Genomic DNA, 18451 nt, shown 5'->3' with positions numbered 1-18451 from the left:
ATTTAGATCCCTCATATTCCAAGAGATAATATTCATGTTGAAGCTCTATTGGAGCCCAATAATACCTTCATGATGACCCTTACCTTACTGGAATTTAACAGGGGCCCTCCTATTTCATCCACATTTGTAATTTGTTCATATATCCACTCCTTTTTTCCTATTTATTTGGTTTTCCTAATTCCTTCAATGATCTCTCTTGAACCCTAATGAACCATAAGCTTAGCATAATTTGGTGGCTATATTTTTTCACTTAAGATATTCTTGACCTAGCATGGACACTTGTTGCTCATGGAGGGTGAATGGGTCCTTACCTTGCTAGAATTTTAGTATAGATTTAACACCTCCAGATCTAGCTTTATACCATTGGTATGTTCTAGGCTTGCATTAGTGTCCTTCAACACTGCATCATGTTAAATGAACGGATAAAGAAATGGGGTAAAGGAGTGCAGGGTTTGTAGATTAGAAGTTGTCAAGGTTTCCATTGGAGGTGAAGAATGGATCTCTTCACGTTTTGTGTTGTCAAAAGCCTCTTCGTGATTCATATCATCTAAGGACTGACAAAAATTGACGAGAACAAAGCGTACTGGAGCATAGGATTGCTCTTCTCAGTATTATGAATCAATTAAATAAGATTACATTGGAAACATCAATGATAAATGACTAGAGTGAAACTCAACTTAAACTGGACTAAATGAAACTGAACTGGGACACTTGGATGCATGATTTTGACACCTAGTAGGTTGTTGGAATTAGACTCTCCAACACTCCCCTTTAATTTCAACAACATAAAAATTTAATTAAGATACCTCCTTGTCTATTTCCCAGTTAGGCTTACAATTTAAAAAATTGACTTGAACTACATTTACTTTTCTTCTTCTCTTCTTTCGGATTCTGTAGCCTCTAAATTGTTTCAATTTTTTCTCTTTTGTATCCTTCAAACCTCAGTTTCTTCATTTGTTGGTGTAGGTCTTCCATTCTTCCAGGTTGCCTATGCATGTCCTCGACTTCTTCAAAAAATGACTTGTATGTGGGGTGTTACAACATATTATCTTCTATAGTGTGCTTTTCATCAACAATATGCTTCAACATAAGACCATAATACAATTTCATCTCTTCAGGACTCCAATATCTAAAAATTTCATTAATTTCTTCATCATGAATGCCATCTTCAACATTCATTTTTGTAGTTTCTATGCAGATGACATGGTGTTGCAAGACATGATTCAAGGAAATTTAATTGTTCTTGAAAATCATTATGTGTACCTGCACATTTGAAATGAATGGTAAGTGTAAAAATATCTATATAAGCACATTGGATCTGTTCCTTCTGTTCTGCAATGAGAGCTTTCTCTTATTGCACTTATAACTTTTCTTCCACCTTTCTCTCTATTTTCTCCTTGTGGGATTCCTTATTTTCTTTTTCATCTATCACTGTCTCTGTCTTCGTATCTATCACCTTTGTACTAACCTTTGTTGTTATAGACGCACTGTCTTCCACTGACTCAAGTGGGATTTTCTCACCTAATTGAATCATGTCAATATGATGTTTCTTTTGCATCACCTGCAACCATTCATCATTAGCCAACAATTCTTCATCAAAATTTACATCAAAATAATTAATTGTTGGATTCGCCATAACTATGACTGCTCTAATGGAAGCTTCACTATCATCAGCAAGCTATGTTGCTAGATTCACCAAAATTTCATCAGCACGCTCTTTTGCTAGATTTACTAAATCTCCATCCACTTGCAACTGTGCATAGTGGGATTCAACAAATGTTTCATACAGATGTAGATTTACTGCTATAGATCCACCTACATCTTCAACTTCAATGCTCCCACTTACACCAAAACTCCTCTCAAGGGTATCGCATGACTACTTTCCTATCTTGGCATCTGGAATCAGAGGAAGAATGTTATCATCCACATATTCTTTTATGCATGTCAATGCGAAGGCATCATTTTGCCTCCTCAATTCCAAATTTAGAAAGATCTCAAACATCTTCTACTGTTGCTTTGACCTTCTTAGCCTCCTGTCTTTTCCAATTTGTTAAGAGTTGGTTCACTACTACACAAGAAGCCAATTGATCTTGAAACATAGCAACTCACTTCTCTGCTACACAACTTATGGCTCTAACAATAATGGCTGTGGCTATTGCTTACTGTTGGAGCATGTAGCAATGGTGGGTCAAGAATCCTAAATAGATTCTCTTTCATTTGATTGAAGATTAAAAAAAATCATGAATCTGAAATGGATTCCACTCAAATACATCTCTCAAATGAATTCAAAAAGAGTTAATAGTCACCATTCAAAATGACTTCATTTTTTTTTTTAAACCAACTTTCATAAACAACTCCCCTTTTAAAAAAAATATGAATGAAGCCCCCTTTTTAAGCAATACATGGGAATTCTTAAAATAAGCAATACATGATCCCTTTACAAAATGAAGTCAACCCTTTTTCAAATTTATACCATCGAAATTCACTTGAAGAATTGCATCGAACCTTTTTTAACAGGGGTTTTTAGATTAGAATTTTCAAACAAAAGTGAAGCTACCATTTTCTAATTTAGGACTATAACATGGATTTTGTTGCTTTGAGTCCACATTAGTGAAGGGAGTGATAAGTTTGGGCAATTAATCCTCTTCTTGGATCTTGGCCCATGTGTTAGTAACACAGTGCACCCAAATAACACAAAGTGTTCTCATTACACTTTCCTAAAAAATCTCTTACTTTGAGTTGAACTTTCTTCAATCCGTTTCACCTTCGCCTTCCCTATCTTAGTCGTAGCTAACTTCTTCATTCTCTTCTACTGCTTCTTCGCAGGTTTCTTCAAACTTTTGTTTCTCTCTCAAAGAGTCTTATGCAATCTCGCCTTTTCTCTCCGCTATTATCACTTCTCTGACGTTGTTGCTCTCTCATCATGTCTTATTAAAACTAGCTTAACTTCTCTTTTGTTGCTCATAAGGAGTATCACACAAGCTAAGCTTGGATACCATGAAAAAAATTGAATAGAACAAAACAAAGTGGAGCAGAGGATTTCTCTTCTCAGTATTATGAATCAGTTAAATAAGATGACATTGGAAACATGAATAATAAATGAGTGGAGTGAGACTCGACTTAAACTGGACTAACTGAAACTGAAGTAGGACACTTGGATCAATGATTTTGACACCTAGTAAGTGGTTGGAATTAGATTCTCCAACAAAGAGAAGGAAGATCCTATAGTCTTCCGCATTTTGCATTGACTGATTGGTCCGGGTTAGGGTTATCCACATTACTCAATGACACTAAAGAGATCGAACCTATTCACGAGTCCTAACTTCCTTTGTGTTTTTCTTTGACACTTGTGAAACTACTTTTATTGCATCAACCTAGATCTACAACCCTAAATCCATCTCTCACATGGGTTGGCACCATCTCTGAGCTTTCCATTTTCTTTATTATTGGGAAGTCTTGATATAAATCTCCATATTAATGACACCTTCTGTATCTGACGTGTATGTGCTCATTATCAATCATTTCCTTCTGATACTCATCCAAGAAGTATATATAAATAGATTACGGGAAAGGTCTCAGATATTTTCATGCACACACAAATGCAGGTATATGAAATATATCATCCTGCTTCATGACCTTTGATACTTTTAACGTAATTCCCAAGGGAATTTCCAATTATAGGTAATGTCTCATCATGCCAAAACTCTATTTGTAATGAATACATCAAAATCCACACCAAAGCTGCCTTGAAGTCTTATTTATCTAGGTTAAATCTCTCCATCGAACAACGAAGATACATACCAAAAAAATTAAAAAGGCATCATTTGTTCTTAAAAACTTTATCTCAAATTTTCAAATTCAAAAATATTGTAATAAAAATCCTCTAGCATCGAGCTCCAACTCCATCTTCCCCTTTGGTTTCCATTTGATTTGGATCCACTGGGATAGGACTTTCTTTGTAAGCGAGATCCCTAAGAATTTCCCTATTTACGCATGCTCATGCATGTGTTGTGTAAACTCCCCCATATGATTAGATTGAAATTCATATTTAAGATCCACAACTACTTTCATAAAAAGGCCACATAATCTTATCATTTAGCTTGGTTTCCTTGTTTCTCATTAAGAGTCATAAAAGTTCTATAAAAATTCAAAGTCGAAGTCATCAGCTTCACTTGTCTTGGCAAATGATCCAAACAATTTAATCTTAAATTTCACCCAAACTCAAATAACATAATATAATATATATATATATATATATAAACATTTTTTTTTTGTAAGTTTAGGCAGTTCCATTTCTATTTATAATTCACAAATTGAGAACACATACATGACATAGGTGGCCACAGCTTGCCCAAAGGGAAACCAAGTTATGAACCACCTAAAAATAACATAGGCCATCTAGAATTGGTATGTCTGTAGTCTTTGTAGCCATGCTATGTAAACCATACAATTAGAAATAGAGTTTTTATCTATTGTTCCTATAGACATTCAGAAATATAACAGATAGTATCCGTTAAAAAAGAGCACACTGCTAATTTGAAATCATAATGAGGCTAATTTTACTTACCCTGATCTTCGTGGTCAGTTTCCACCGTTTTTGGGTTCGCTGCTGAACCCCCATGCACAAGTCCCATGTTAGCTACTCCTAGGGTGTTGCGCTCGATATGGTCCAATCTCATGTCTTGCCCGCAGAGTTGAAATTGTATGGTCTCCAGGTCTTTCCTATAATCAGGCATGTCCCTTGTAATTAAGGCCATGCCCATTGAGACCTACTCTACTGCCTTGCATAGCAGCTTCTTTATAAGCCAGTATAGGTGTAGTGTTTGCTTATACTGAGCCATTCGACCCCTTGTGTTACTCGGGTCAGAAACCATACACCTCCACTCTTCCATTTCCTCCTCAGACTCCTCCTCCTTCACTTCTTCTTCCATGTCTTCAATTACTTCTCTTATGCCTTCATCTGTATTTCTCATGTAATCTGTGGTTGCTTCCTGAATGGTTTCATTCATCGGTCACCGGCCTCACCGAGTACCAGGGGTGCTACTATTCTGTGGTCCCAAGCAGTTGCTTGTCTGTCCATGGTGACTGTGACTACATCCTTGACCCCTTCGGCAACTTGCTCGAGCCATCTCCTTGCTGCCTTCTATCTGTTCACAAGACGAGTAGTAATGTGTTAAAATAAAATCCTCACCAGTCCAAGTGCCCATCCACTTCGGGTTAGGCTATTCGTGGGTACACTTGCCTATACCGATTTCACCCGGAAGATTATCCGAGCCCCTCCCTCTGTTTCTCATTTCTTTTCCTTCGCGCAAATTTTTTTGATCTGCATCTCTAATATCTGCCTGCTCCCCTACTGGAATTCGCCCTTCCCCATCCTGGTTATTCCGTATCATGGTAAAACCTTTAGCCATGATCCCAACTGCCCTTTCATCGTTGTCAGAGGGCTCCTGCTGGGAAGGTAGTAACGACTTACAAGGGTTCCCTATCAGATTTCCTTCACAGTCCCTTTTCCTTATGGTTTTCTCGTTGGCTTCCTTTAAGCGGTTGCTATGTCTGATGCCTTTACCCTAGCTTTCCATCCTCATTTCCTCTCTGTTATTTTCACATGGTATATACTCCTGCTTCCCCCTTTTGTCGTTGCTTATTTCTTCACCCCTCTCATGGTTCCAGTCCCGGCGTTCAGGCTCTGTCATGTTTTGAGGTCTGGACTGATCACTCTTCCTATTCCACTTGACAGGACCCTGTTCGTCCTTCCTTCATCTGTTTTTATCTCCCCCAGCATACTACCAACGGTGGAAATAATAACAGGAGGACAGCAATTTACATACTCGGTAGCACGATCCTTGTTTTTTGGTGTAGGATGTGGCTCCCTTGTCCCGCTCCTTCCGCGCTTCCCTCCCCTTCTATCCTTCCTCTTTACTCTGCTCCTTCTATACTTCCGCATACTACCACCTTGTTGTCTCATCATGCCAGCATCACCATCCTTCCCCCACTCTCTGCCTTGACATTCCTTCTGCCCTCTTTCATTTCCAAATGGCGGTGCCTTACTGCGTACCTCTAAGCTCTCATGCGTACCTATCCTTGTTCCATCATTCCTTTGACGCCATCATTATGACCCATTACCTTGATTGAGGGATATATATATATAGATATAGATATATAAACTTACTCTTAAAAATTAAAAGTTCACACTTATCCTTAGTACCAAGTTGGGACTGTAACGACCATTGCCATTATATATAATTCGAATTTAAAAGTTCACACGTATGCTTAGTTCCAAGTTGGCATTGTAAGAGGGTTTCAACCATTTTGGTAAACCTGTATCTAAATTATATTTTAATTAAAAAACTAAGTTTCTTTATAATTTATAAACTATATATAATACTTGCACTTTATTTAGAAAAAGGAAAATTCTTCAAGCGCTAGACATTAAAATTTGGAAAACGGTTATCATATTTTTTTTTCCTTATATCTAATTCTAATGCGACACACCATTACCTGCTGATGTGGCCGTGTGAGGCGTGCGATTGATTAGTGACGGTAGAAAATCTCAAACCTTATCATGGTAGCACCGAAAGTTTGCCATTGCCAACAACTGAGTATTCCTGGTTACACATCGGTAATAAATTTTTTTAATTAATAAATTTTAATCAATAACCACTCACCAACTCTAATTATGGAATGTTATGGATTTACATATATGATGGATTATAATTAATAATTAATCAATTATTTTTTTAGGAATATATTTATATTAAATTATTTTATAACAACATTGTACGCTGTTTTAAACCTCTAATCTTTTTGTGCAACCTTTGATTAATCCAGATATCATATGTAGAAATATTTATATACGCCTCAAGATTAATCCATCTAATTGTGATTGCAACCTTTTATCCAAACATACTCCTAATTGTGATTGCCACCTTTTAAATGTTCTGTTTTGTAATTTACATTCATCCTTCTAAAATCCATGGAGAAATAATTCTATGCAAACACCCTGTCAATTAGGATTTTATCTAGAGTGCAATTAGGGTTTGTTCGGGAACGGGAAGTTTAATCAGAAGTGAATGTAAACAGGTGCATCATTGAAAATCACGCGAATACAAGATTAAACGCCATTGACATATATTTTGATCTCTTTGTTTTAGTGTTGATCTTTGCAAGTAAAACGAGCTGAAACCCATATTAACCCTAAATTATTAAACAATTTAAATAAAAGAACAAGCTATAATGTAATCCAAGATGAAGATCCCTAAATTTATTCAATAATAAAAAGACAACCTATATACAAACCTGGGTGTAATCTATGAGCAATCAATAAAGACGTACACTAGAAATATTTAGTAAGAACAGGGTGTAATCTTGGTAAGAACAGGTCCAACTAGATATATTTAGATGATAATTGTCGTCTGCATATTCTTACTGACCTACATAAACTGGCATCCTAATTTTATTTCTGATTAAAGCCATGTAAGTACTTTTATGTGTTGTCTATGTCATGATGTCTAGAGAGGGAGAGAATGTGTGTGAGAATGTGTGTTAATATGTACGAGATGGGGACAGGAGGGCAAAGGCAAAGGCAAGTAGGGATGCACCTGGAACTGGAGAACTCATAGAGTTTGCCTCTACTTGAGAAAACGATGACGGCCACTTCCGCATCACACAGGATTGACAGCTCCGATGCCTTCTTCATCAGTCCGGTCCGCCTCTTTGAAAAAGTTACCTGACGATTGATTTTATTTTCGATCATTCTCAGCTGGACTCGACCTCGCCCCATCTTAAATGGGCACTTAACACTAGAAGCACTCTCTCTTTCTCTTTCTGAACCTTGCTTGCCCTTTCCCTCCGAGAAAAACACGATCAGGTCTCGAAGTTGACCCACGCCACGGTAATGGCGTATATGACACTTTCTATTTCCATCCTACTAAAGTGCGTACTTCAGTAACAGATGACGAAGGAATGTATGTAGTTTTTGTGGAGCTGTGCGGGTCTGCGAGATTGTTCCAGAGAGCCCCTAACTAGTGGCCATGTTGGGAATTGTTTAATTTTCCCGTTGCAATGTGTGCACGTGACAGTGGTTATGGCGAGCGTTACAAAACCTACATCAAATAGATGATCGCCATGTCAAGTAGAACTTCGAATATTTTTTTCTGGCACCCTCCCCGAAACATGATCGGAAGTTCCAAAAGCTGTGTGTCCAGTCTGAGCTCCCGAGATTGATATTATTATTCTTTAGACCGGGGTATTATTATTCTGTGATGGTGATTCCCGTGCACACACTTTACAATGGATCAACCACATAGCAGACAGGTAGGCCATGTTACGAGCAAAATAAGACCCATACATATGCTTTCCAAGAGACATGGTCTACAGCAATCCTTTGACAGAAAAAACTGTGCCGAAGTGTACGATAGAATGGTGCAAGTGGGAGAGATGTGCTATAACAATCAAAAATCTCTTAAGCTACGAAAAAATTAAAAGAAAAAATCAAATATATATCGAGTTTTATATTAAAATATTCATGTAAAATATTCCCTTCGCCAAATTAGCACTTTATGAATAGCCACATTGTCTTATAATTTGTCTACCTATAGGCAGCCAGATTGCCACTCCATTCATAACCACCTTGTGCTATTTGGCCAAATTGTCACTCTATCAATAGCCACATTGTGTTATAATTTGTTTACTCGTAGGTGGCGAGATTGCCACTCCATCCATAGCCACCTTGTGCTATTTGGCCAAATTGCCACTCTATCAATAACACCTATTGTGTTATAATTTCTCTACCTGTAGGTGGTCAGATTGCCTCCCCATCCATAGCCACTTTGTTCTATTTAGCCACTCTATTGACAACTACTTTTTGCCGAAAATATATTATTTAAAATAGATATTTAATGATAATGAAGTAATGCTAGCACTCGAAAAATTAAAAATGATATAAAAAATCAAATAAAATTACAAAGATTAAAAAAATCATTATATCTATATGATAAGTTCATAGAAAGTGTTTTATGAAATATCAAATTAAAACTTTGCATAAGAAAAACTAGTTAGTTAAGAATTAGCGTAAAAACAATAATTTTCTTAGGGAATAATGTAAAAAGAATAATTCTATTACCAATAATTCCATTGCGGAGACGGGGGCGACTAATATGAATAATAGTCTTCCTCTTTAGGCTGAATAAACTTTTAAGGTGCAAACCATTTTTTATTCCAAATCGAGGCTGAATAAACTTTAAGGTGCAAACCATTTTTTATTCCAAAGCGTACGACAGTAGAGTGCAAGTGACAATCAAACATGCCTTGAAATCCAAATAAAAGACTCAAAATATTTTGAGTGCGTTTCAGATTAAAATAATACTAATATTCGGGGCTGAATAAACATTAAAGTCGAAATCACATTTCTTTTTATTTTTCTCACATTTTTGTAGACATCACAATGTTAGTCTTAACAAGAATTTTTTTAATAAGAACTCGGGTAGACATCACAATGTTAGTTTTAACAATAAAAATTAGGGGTAAAGCCAGAAAAGTTTTTGTTTGATCGTGAAGTTCTTCGGCAAGTTTGAACGGATTTGGGGTTAGAAGGGATGATTCTTTCATACATACAACATTTTACCTAATCTAATAGAGAATGATTAATGAATGGATATTCTTGTCCCTTTTTCTGTTTCTCCTACTATGTCCAATTCCATCAATAACCTATTTTGTTGAAATATCCACAAATTTTTTTCCCCAATTGAGATCTGATCTAATGAATCTTGGATACTAATGGGTTGACAAATTTTTTTATATAAGTATTCATTAGCATATGAATAGGGAAATAGGATGGGAATGGGGCATGGCCAAGCGGTAAGGCAACAGGTTTTGATCCTGTTATTTGGAGGTTTGAATCCTTCCGTCCCAGACTTATTTCATTGGTTCCTGTTTTCCCTTCCTTCGCTCTTCTGTTTTTTCTTTTTGTAAAAGATCCAATGGAACTTTGTTTTCCTTTTTATCATAATTTAACCATACTTATCAAAAGGGAATGTGATTACAATAGGGAAGAGATAAAGGGATATATCTGTGGTGCAAGATGCGAATACGGATCAATTTGAGATAAGGTTCAATTTATGAAATTAGCCCATTGGATGTATGCTGGTCCTGCTCATATTGGAACTCTACGAGTAGCTAGTTCATTCAAAAATGTCCATGCCATTATGCATGCTCCTCTAGGAGATGATTATTTTAATGTAATGCGTTCTATGTTAGAACGGGAAAGAAATTTTACTCCTGCAACTGCTAGTATAGTAGATCGTCACGTACTAGCACGTGGATCTCGAAAAAGAGTTGTGGATCATATTATTCGAAAAGATAAGGAGGAAGGTCCTGATAATATTAACACCTACATGTATCTCTAGTATCTCGCAAGAGGATTTAAAAAACTTTGTGGATAGAGCATCCATAATCTCTGATTGCAACGCCATTTTTGCGGATGTGGATCATTATCAAGTGAATGAAAATCAGACAGCGGATAGAACTTTGGAACAAGTAGTTTGATATTATTTGGAGAAATCCCATACATTGGATCAATTCATAATAGATGCACCTTCTATAAATATAATTGAGAAAACTTTGGAATAGGTAGTTCTATATTATTTGGAGAAATCCCATACGTTGGATCAATTCATAATAGATGCACCTTCTGTAAATATAATTGAGAAACAGGATTACTGGTATATTGACAATGTTAGTTTTAACCAAAATTTTTTAAATGAGAATTGAGGAAATCATATTTACTTCCTTTGTATGATGGTAATTGCTAAAATTAGCATAATTACATTTAGTAATATGGTTGATATAAGCGGATAGGCTTGTATCAACCACATTATTAATTATTATGAATATTTTTTTAAACATCAACTATTTCTCATTATTAATAACTATATAAATAATAACAACCATAATATTTGTATATATTATTATGTGATTATTATAATAATAATATAAACTCATAATAATATTAGTAATATTAATTAATAATAATAATAACTAATAATATTAGTTAATACTAATAATAATATTAGTATTATTATTAGATTATCATTATATTATTATTATTATAATATAAAAATATAATGATTATTATATTATTATTATAATATAAAAATATAATGATTATTATATTATTATTATAATAATATATTATTATTATAAAAATATATTATTATAATAATAATATGAAATAATAATAATAATAATAATCACAATTATAATCAATAATTATAATAATAATAATATTAATTTATAATAATGACCATGGTTTAATAAAAATTAAAATTGTGATGAAAAAAATATTGTGTAATTTTTAGAGACCAAATATTTATAATTATTAATAATTATATAAATAATAGCAATAATATTTTTATATATTTATATATATTTATAATTATTATATTAATATAAATTCGTAATAATATTAATAATATTAATTAATAATAATAATTATTATTATAATTATAGTTATAATTATTATTATATTATATTTTTTTAGGCTTTATTAATTCAATTATGTTTATTTTCTCACATCTTTGTAGACATCACAATGTTAGTCTTAACAAGATTTTTTTTAATGGGAGCTTGGGAAACCATATTTACTTCATCTGTAGGACGGTAATAGCATTAAAGATATGTATTTAAATTTTACATATTTTGATTAGGGTATGATGATAATGTTTAATTTACATCTTATATTTTTAAGAATATATTAAGTTTAAATTTTTTTGAATATTTTGAATTATTTAATATATTTTATTTTAGCTTAAAATTTTGGTTTAGCAAAGTAAATATTTAATTGGAGATTTAATACAATAATTTTATATTAGCTATATGAAAAAAAAAAATTAATATTATATTTTGTTGGCGGTATGTAATGTATGTCCAATCACATTGATCTTCTTTTTTTTTTGTTTTTGGACATAGTCCAATAATGATAATCTTTTATTTTTTTATTTTTAGACATAGTCAAATATTGATATATTATCCTTGATAATTTCTAATGAAAATATTTTTCATAACTGTCCTTTTATTACTCTCCTCTTATTACCTAGATTGATATATTACTTTTATAAAAGAATGTTCTTGCGGATTTTTAGTTTGACCACATTAGCACAAAATGAATTTATCACCCCGTTTATTTTTAATTTCTAATTGAAGTTATATATATAACCGGTTATAAAAGTATAGGTTTGAACCTTAGATTTCATAATAACTATGAAGTTTTTTCGTGCCACCAAGTCTCTATTGCAATAATATAAAATGCTTAGCACACAAGATTGTGTGTTCAAACGTAGGACATATCATTCACCGGTTATTCTTACTCCATGCGCTGACCATGAGGTCCTTTTTCCATTTGGTTTTGTGATTTTCTTTCCCCATTCCATTTCGTAAGCTCCACTCTTCATGGCTTACGAGGCATTGAGGTTTGAGAGGTGCGAGTCCCTTCCCTCTAGATGTTGTGTTTGCAAAGAGTATTATGGCACGTCCATGTGACCCTGTAACAAGCGGATCATCGTGATCATTCCACCATTCCACGTGATGAAATGGTTATTATGATTCAAAGGTACAATCCACTATATTGACTACCCTTTTGGATATCATTTGTAGTTGTTTCTCCTCTCTGGTTTGAGTTTTCCAATGTAAGAACGCACAGGGTTTTCATTTATAGCTATGTCATCCTAGTTTTGATGGTGTTTTTATCTCATTAAACATTAGCTCACACGGGAATACATCTCCCTGTTGCCAGGAAGAAGGTAACACATACACTTTTTCCAAAAGTCCTTTTGTAAATTATTTTTCTATAATTGTTGATGTTAGATGTTACTCTTGAATAAATGATATCATCTCTATCTATATTTTTTCTTCTTGAAATTTATCCTTTCAAAGGTTGTCCAAGGAAATTTAGAGTCTTGACTAGTTTGTCTCGGGTTCATTTCCTCCTCATTTTTTATTTTTTTGCAAAGAGGTCCTATTAAAATTCCCTCTAAGCCCTAAATTTTGACTTCTATTGCTACAATAATTTGCTAAACACCTTAGGTAAACGTTGGATTTACTATTCTTAGGTAAACGTTGGATTTACTATTATACATTCCACATTTTTTAAGATGGTATTTTCTTCCTTCTATAATCTATTGAGGGTTTTTATTTTCGGTCAAGGTAGGGGTTTCAACCTATACCCTTCTCGGTTCTTCAACACATGATTTTTTCAAGCAAATGAAAACATGTGAGCCCAATATTAGCTATTAAGGTGGCCATGGAAGCTTGCCCCTCAAGTAATGAGCGTCCATCTTCTCTTGTTTTTTTTCCTTTATATTTGGTGTATTGTGATACCAATTAATATTTTTGTTATCAAGAATTATTCACTTTGCTCTTGGTTACTAATGTGAAGTTGGTATTATTTGGATCACAGAACCAAATGTTTATTACCGACTGCTTTTCCTTTTCTTAGCATATTTGTCATGGATACCTTGTACTGTTTTATAGGGATAAGTGCATATTGTTTAACCCCTTGATGGATTAACCTAAGAATGGCCATTAGGGATAATATTGTTCCTTTTTCTTTACTCATAGTTAGATTCACTCTCAGCTTTAATTTCGTACTTAGCCAGGAAGAGTTGGAGTTGAGGAACCCTATCCTTCTCGTGTTTAAAAGTTTTGATAGTACGGACTCTGAAATACGATGAAATAAGTCTCAGTAGGTACAAAACTTAAGGGAAATTTTCCCAAGGTAAAATTTCATAAGAAAATATCTTAATTCAAATTCTGGGTTTATTATAGAAATTAAACTTGATTTACTAATCAAAATTTCCTTCTTCAGGCCCTCACGCCTTATCTCTAATTACGTCAACCCTCTCTCATTTTATATATATATAAAATTATAATTATAATTTAATTCTCAAGAAGAAATGTCCCCTGTAACATTGTCCTTCCTTTGCAGGTTTACTTATATGAGGGTTGTGAGTAGTGCGTTATGGCCCTAGCTAACGATTTCACTACAGGTTCACACGTTTAGTTTTGATTTTGTAACTAATGTATTGCATAAGTTATTTTTTTTTTAAATACTGAACTATCATTATGTAGATTATATTAAGCTCGAGGCTTGCATACCCAGCTTTGGACATGTATTGAGTCCTTGATACTCAATATGGTAAATTATTCATATTTTGTCAACTTTTGAGTTATGTTTAGGCAACTCATTTAACTATTTTCTTAATAAAAACACTATTTTGCTTTATTTTCATGCAAACACTACCCATTTAAGATTTTATAGGTAAAAAATGAATTATTTTCCTAGCAATTAATTTCAAATACTTGTTTTTTGTTATACATTTATCTTATATCTTATGCTTGTTTCCTGTATGGCCTATTTGGGCATTACCATATAGACTTATGCATGTATATTTGTTTTTATATTTAACTACCTCATTATCCGTATAGATTCTATGCATTTTTCCTTACATTGAGTTATTTAGTAAAAAATATTATAGATTCCCCCTCCACATAATTGTTTAATAGATAACCAGCTATAAGACATGTGTGCATGCAATTTCCGTAACTTGATTTCTAAAAGTAGTTTATATTGATTGAGTAGGTATTCCACACATTAAAAGTGTAACATAGGCTTATACATTTTAGATTAAATTATAGGCATGCATCATTCATTACTTTCTAAAAATAGTTTCTACTAATTGAATAGGTATTCCACACATTACAAGTGCAATATGGGCTTATCCATTTTATATGAAATTATAGGCATGCATCAGCCATTCAATACATAGAACTTATGTTCAAGCAATATTCATAACATTGTACAAACCAAAATAGTTGACTAGAATACATATAGCTATAAACTTTGATGATAATAGTTTTATATGTAGTCTTTTTTAACTTTTACCAAAAAAGAATCGTCAATATCCTTTATCTATTCATGATATTGAATACATGTATACATCCCTAAATTTTAGGTTATGTGTGTCTGTGTGTACTTTTCTATACAAGTTCATTTCTCTATTCACTAGCTGTTATGATCTTTTCCTTTCCCCTATGAGGATATACATATATTAGGAACCAATGCAGATGCATATATAGCCAATTATATCAGTACATAAATTACATTCATCCCTAAATATTCTTGAATATCAGTTAGTATAAGAATTTACCTACATTTATTTTCTCCTACCATAACATATACTATCAATATATGTTCTTCAATTCGAAACATCTAAATATTGGACAATCACGTAGTAAAATCATTATTGTATCCAAACAATATGAAACAACTAATTCTACAAAATTATTGTATCCAAACAATATGAAACAACTAATTCTACAAAAAAAAAAGTTACGTACCTATACTCTTGAAAATAATTAAGGAACCAGCATGATCCACACAACCAATGAATTGTAACAATAGAAACTCCCCCGATCCTCAAGCTTATTTAATATTGAATGTCTTAATTGTTTTCTCTCAGCGGTATTTATTTATTTCCAACCCTTTAGATGTTTTGGAATGTCCTTGTTTTAAGATCTACCTCCTTTTTCTTTACCTATGGATTTTAAAAAAAAATTAATTTGGAAAAAATATTTCCTGTTTCCTTCCTTAGCATGCATTTCTCTCTAGTTGTTAATATCATTTTCTTTCTACCCAATGTAACATCTTTCTTCAGTTGCATTATTTCTTAGTGAAATTTATTTCCTTGGAATCTTTGGAAATTATGGAAGGTTCAACTCTCGCAATGGTCAATTTCTTCATTTTTTCTACTACTTGGGACTTAACCACTTTAACAATTTCTTGAAAAGTGAAGAATTTCAAAATACTCATGTATTGCTTCGCATAATATTTCGAAGAGAAAATTGTTTATTTATTATTATAAAATTAATTTACATAAGTCAATCAAATTTAGTTTGGGCCCCACATCCAGTTTCTCCAACTTCAAAATTTCCAAGTAAACACCAAGCAATAAAGTCTAAAAAAACAATTACAACAAGGGTATTACATCTTCCCCCACTTAAAATAAACATCATACTCATTTTTTCCTCTTCCTTCATCACTTCTCCTATATACATCAATTCTATGGAAATTGAAATATATAAACATTTCCCCATATTATATTCTTTGTAAATTATTTTATGATCTACATAACTTTTTTGTCTATCTTAAGTTGTCTTTAAGTTCTATCTTGCGGTCCTAACCATATCTTCCATCTCTTTTAAGAGACCGGGTCCCAAAACCAGTCTATCATCTTATTTACTCGAGCTCAATGGAGTATGACTTTTTCATCCATAAAGAAAATCAAAGGGATCCATTTTAATATATTCTTGATAAGCGTTATTATATGCAAATTCAACGAGATGTAACTAGTCATACCATTTAGGTATTGGTCCATTACATACATGCGAACCCAGTCTTCAAGAATATGGTTAGTTCTTTGAGTTTAAGCATCTGTTTGAAGATGGTTGGAGGCACTAAAATTAGATTGCGTACCTATTCTTGCAAAAAGTTATTTCCAGTATTTTAATGTAAATTTTTCATGTTTATCATAAATGGCTGTTTTTTATACTCCATTTAGTCTAAAATTCTCATGCATGAAAATTTCAAATATATAAAAAACTTTATATGTCAATTGAAATAGTAGAAAATGGGATTCTCTTATGATTTTATCATCTACAACCACGATAAAATCATGTTGCCTTCTAGTTCTAGGTAACTCTATATTAAAATTTAAGGAGATAATTTCCCATTTCCACTCACAATGGGCAAGTCATTTAATAATTGGGCAGGGCGATGATGTTCTTCCTTCAATTTTTTAAATCCTAAACACTTTCCTGAATATAATATACATGTCCTTTTAATATTGGACAATAATATTTCTTCATAAGTTTTTTAATAAGTTTCTGGTAGCCTCGATGAGCTAAAAAACACATTTTTTAGTTGCTCATCTAAGATTTGTTGCTTGAATTAATGCACATTAGGAATGTATATTATGTTTATAAAGGTTAACAAACCATCCTTATTCCATGCATAATGATTTTTTTGTTTGGTCAATTCCATTCATCAATTTTTCTTACATTTTTTTATATTTTCCCTCGTCAAAAACGTTGGTTTTGATCTCCTCGTTAAATTCAATTTTAATACTACTGACAAAGATCGCAAACACTTTATTCAATCTTCCATTTACCGCATCTGCAATTTTATTTTCTCTTCCTTTGATATGTTTGGTTTAAGAAATATTTTAAACTGATAGGATCAATATATAATTTAAGTTTATTTCCGAAAAGATAATGTCACCACATTTTTAAAGCCTGAATTACTTCAAATAGCTATAAATCATACACAACACCATTATTTTCATGTTCCTTTAACTTCCTACAATTGTAGGCTATAACATGATTATCTTGCATTAGCAGACCACCTAACATTTATAGGCAAGAAACTATGCATATTGTATAGTCTTTTTTAGGATTAGAAATATTAAGAAAATGAGCTATAGTTAACAATTGTTTTAACTAGGATTTTTTATCTCTAGGAGTGAAAACCCTATGGCGATCATGGAGGCGGCGCACAGCGACTAGGGCAGCTGCAGACCTGCATTCGCAGGCGGACTGCAGGGGGCGGAAGCTCACCTTGGTGGCTATGCTGCACACAACAGACAAAAAAGGCTGACAGCGGCGGCAATGGACCCCCGTCAGGGGGTGGAGGGGACCCTCCAACGCATGAGACACAGAACGTAAATCAGGAAGATCCAGAAAAGGATCAGAGCATAAATGACCAGGAGATGGAGGATATGCTAGAAGGGCAGAGAGATCAAGCCATGCCAGAAGAGCAGAAAGTAAGATCATCTACATGCAAGCCTGTAGCAAAGAACACACCCAAAGTGGAGTTCCCCAGCCACAGGATCAATGCAAGAATCCAATATATGAGGGATCACGCCCTCATAGGTAAGTTTATAGGCATCTGGCCAAATGAGAAAGCTTTGAGGACTTGGATCAACACTAAATGGCACCCAAAAGGACATATATCCCTCCATTTAGGTCCAAAAGGTTTCTTTACAGCAGTCTTCAACTGCTTGGAGGATAGAAACAGAGTTTTCGAGAATGGACCATATTTCTTCAACTCAGCAGGTCTATTTCTAAAAGAATGGGTAGAACGCTTCAATCCAGATAAGGAGGATCTGAGCTGTGCACCCGTCTGGATCAGGCTGTATTCATTACCATGGGAATACTGGGAGGAAGAATCGCTTCAAGAGATTGGGAAAGCCCTTGGAGATTTTGTCAAGGTATCAGAAGAAACCAAAATGAAGAAGTATACATCCTATGCCCGGATCTGCATATACATGGATTTAAAAGAACCCCTGCCTGACAAGATAAGTCTCTCTCATGAGGATGTAGAATGGTTACAGCTAATCGACTA

General features: G+C 33.6%; 1 protein-coding gene across 1 annotated transcript in view; it reads right to left on the bottom strand.

The window, feature by feature from the left end:
- The window catches only part of LOC149261666 (agamous-like MADS-box protein MADS2), a 418152-nt gene extending 409953 nt beyond the window's left edge, over positions 1-8199 (bottom strand). Inside the window, exon 1 of the mRNA XM_089382170.1 lies at positions 7599-8199. Within this exon, the coding sequence (XP_089238296.1) occupies positions 7599-7780 (182 nt within the window). The 5' untranslated portion in view covers positions 7781-8199. The remainder of the gene's footprint in view (positions 1-7598) is intronic.
- Between the last annotated feature and the right edge of the window lie 10252 nt (positions 8200-18451).

The sequence above is a fragment of the Pinus tabuliformis genome, chromosome 6 (genome assembly GCF_031772625.1).
Source record: "Pinus tabuliformis cultivar Carrire ecotype Pingquan chromosome 6, CPIR1, whole genome shotgun sequence".
Taxonomy (NCBI): domain Eukaryota; kingdom Viridiplantae; phylum Streptophyta; class Pinopsida; order Pinales; family Pinaceae; genus Pinus; species Pinus tabuliformis.
The sequence above is the reverse complement of the archived record's forward strand: the minus strand, read 5'-3'. Positions and strand labels throughout refer to the sequence as shown.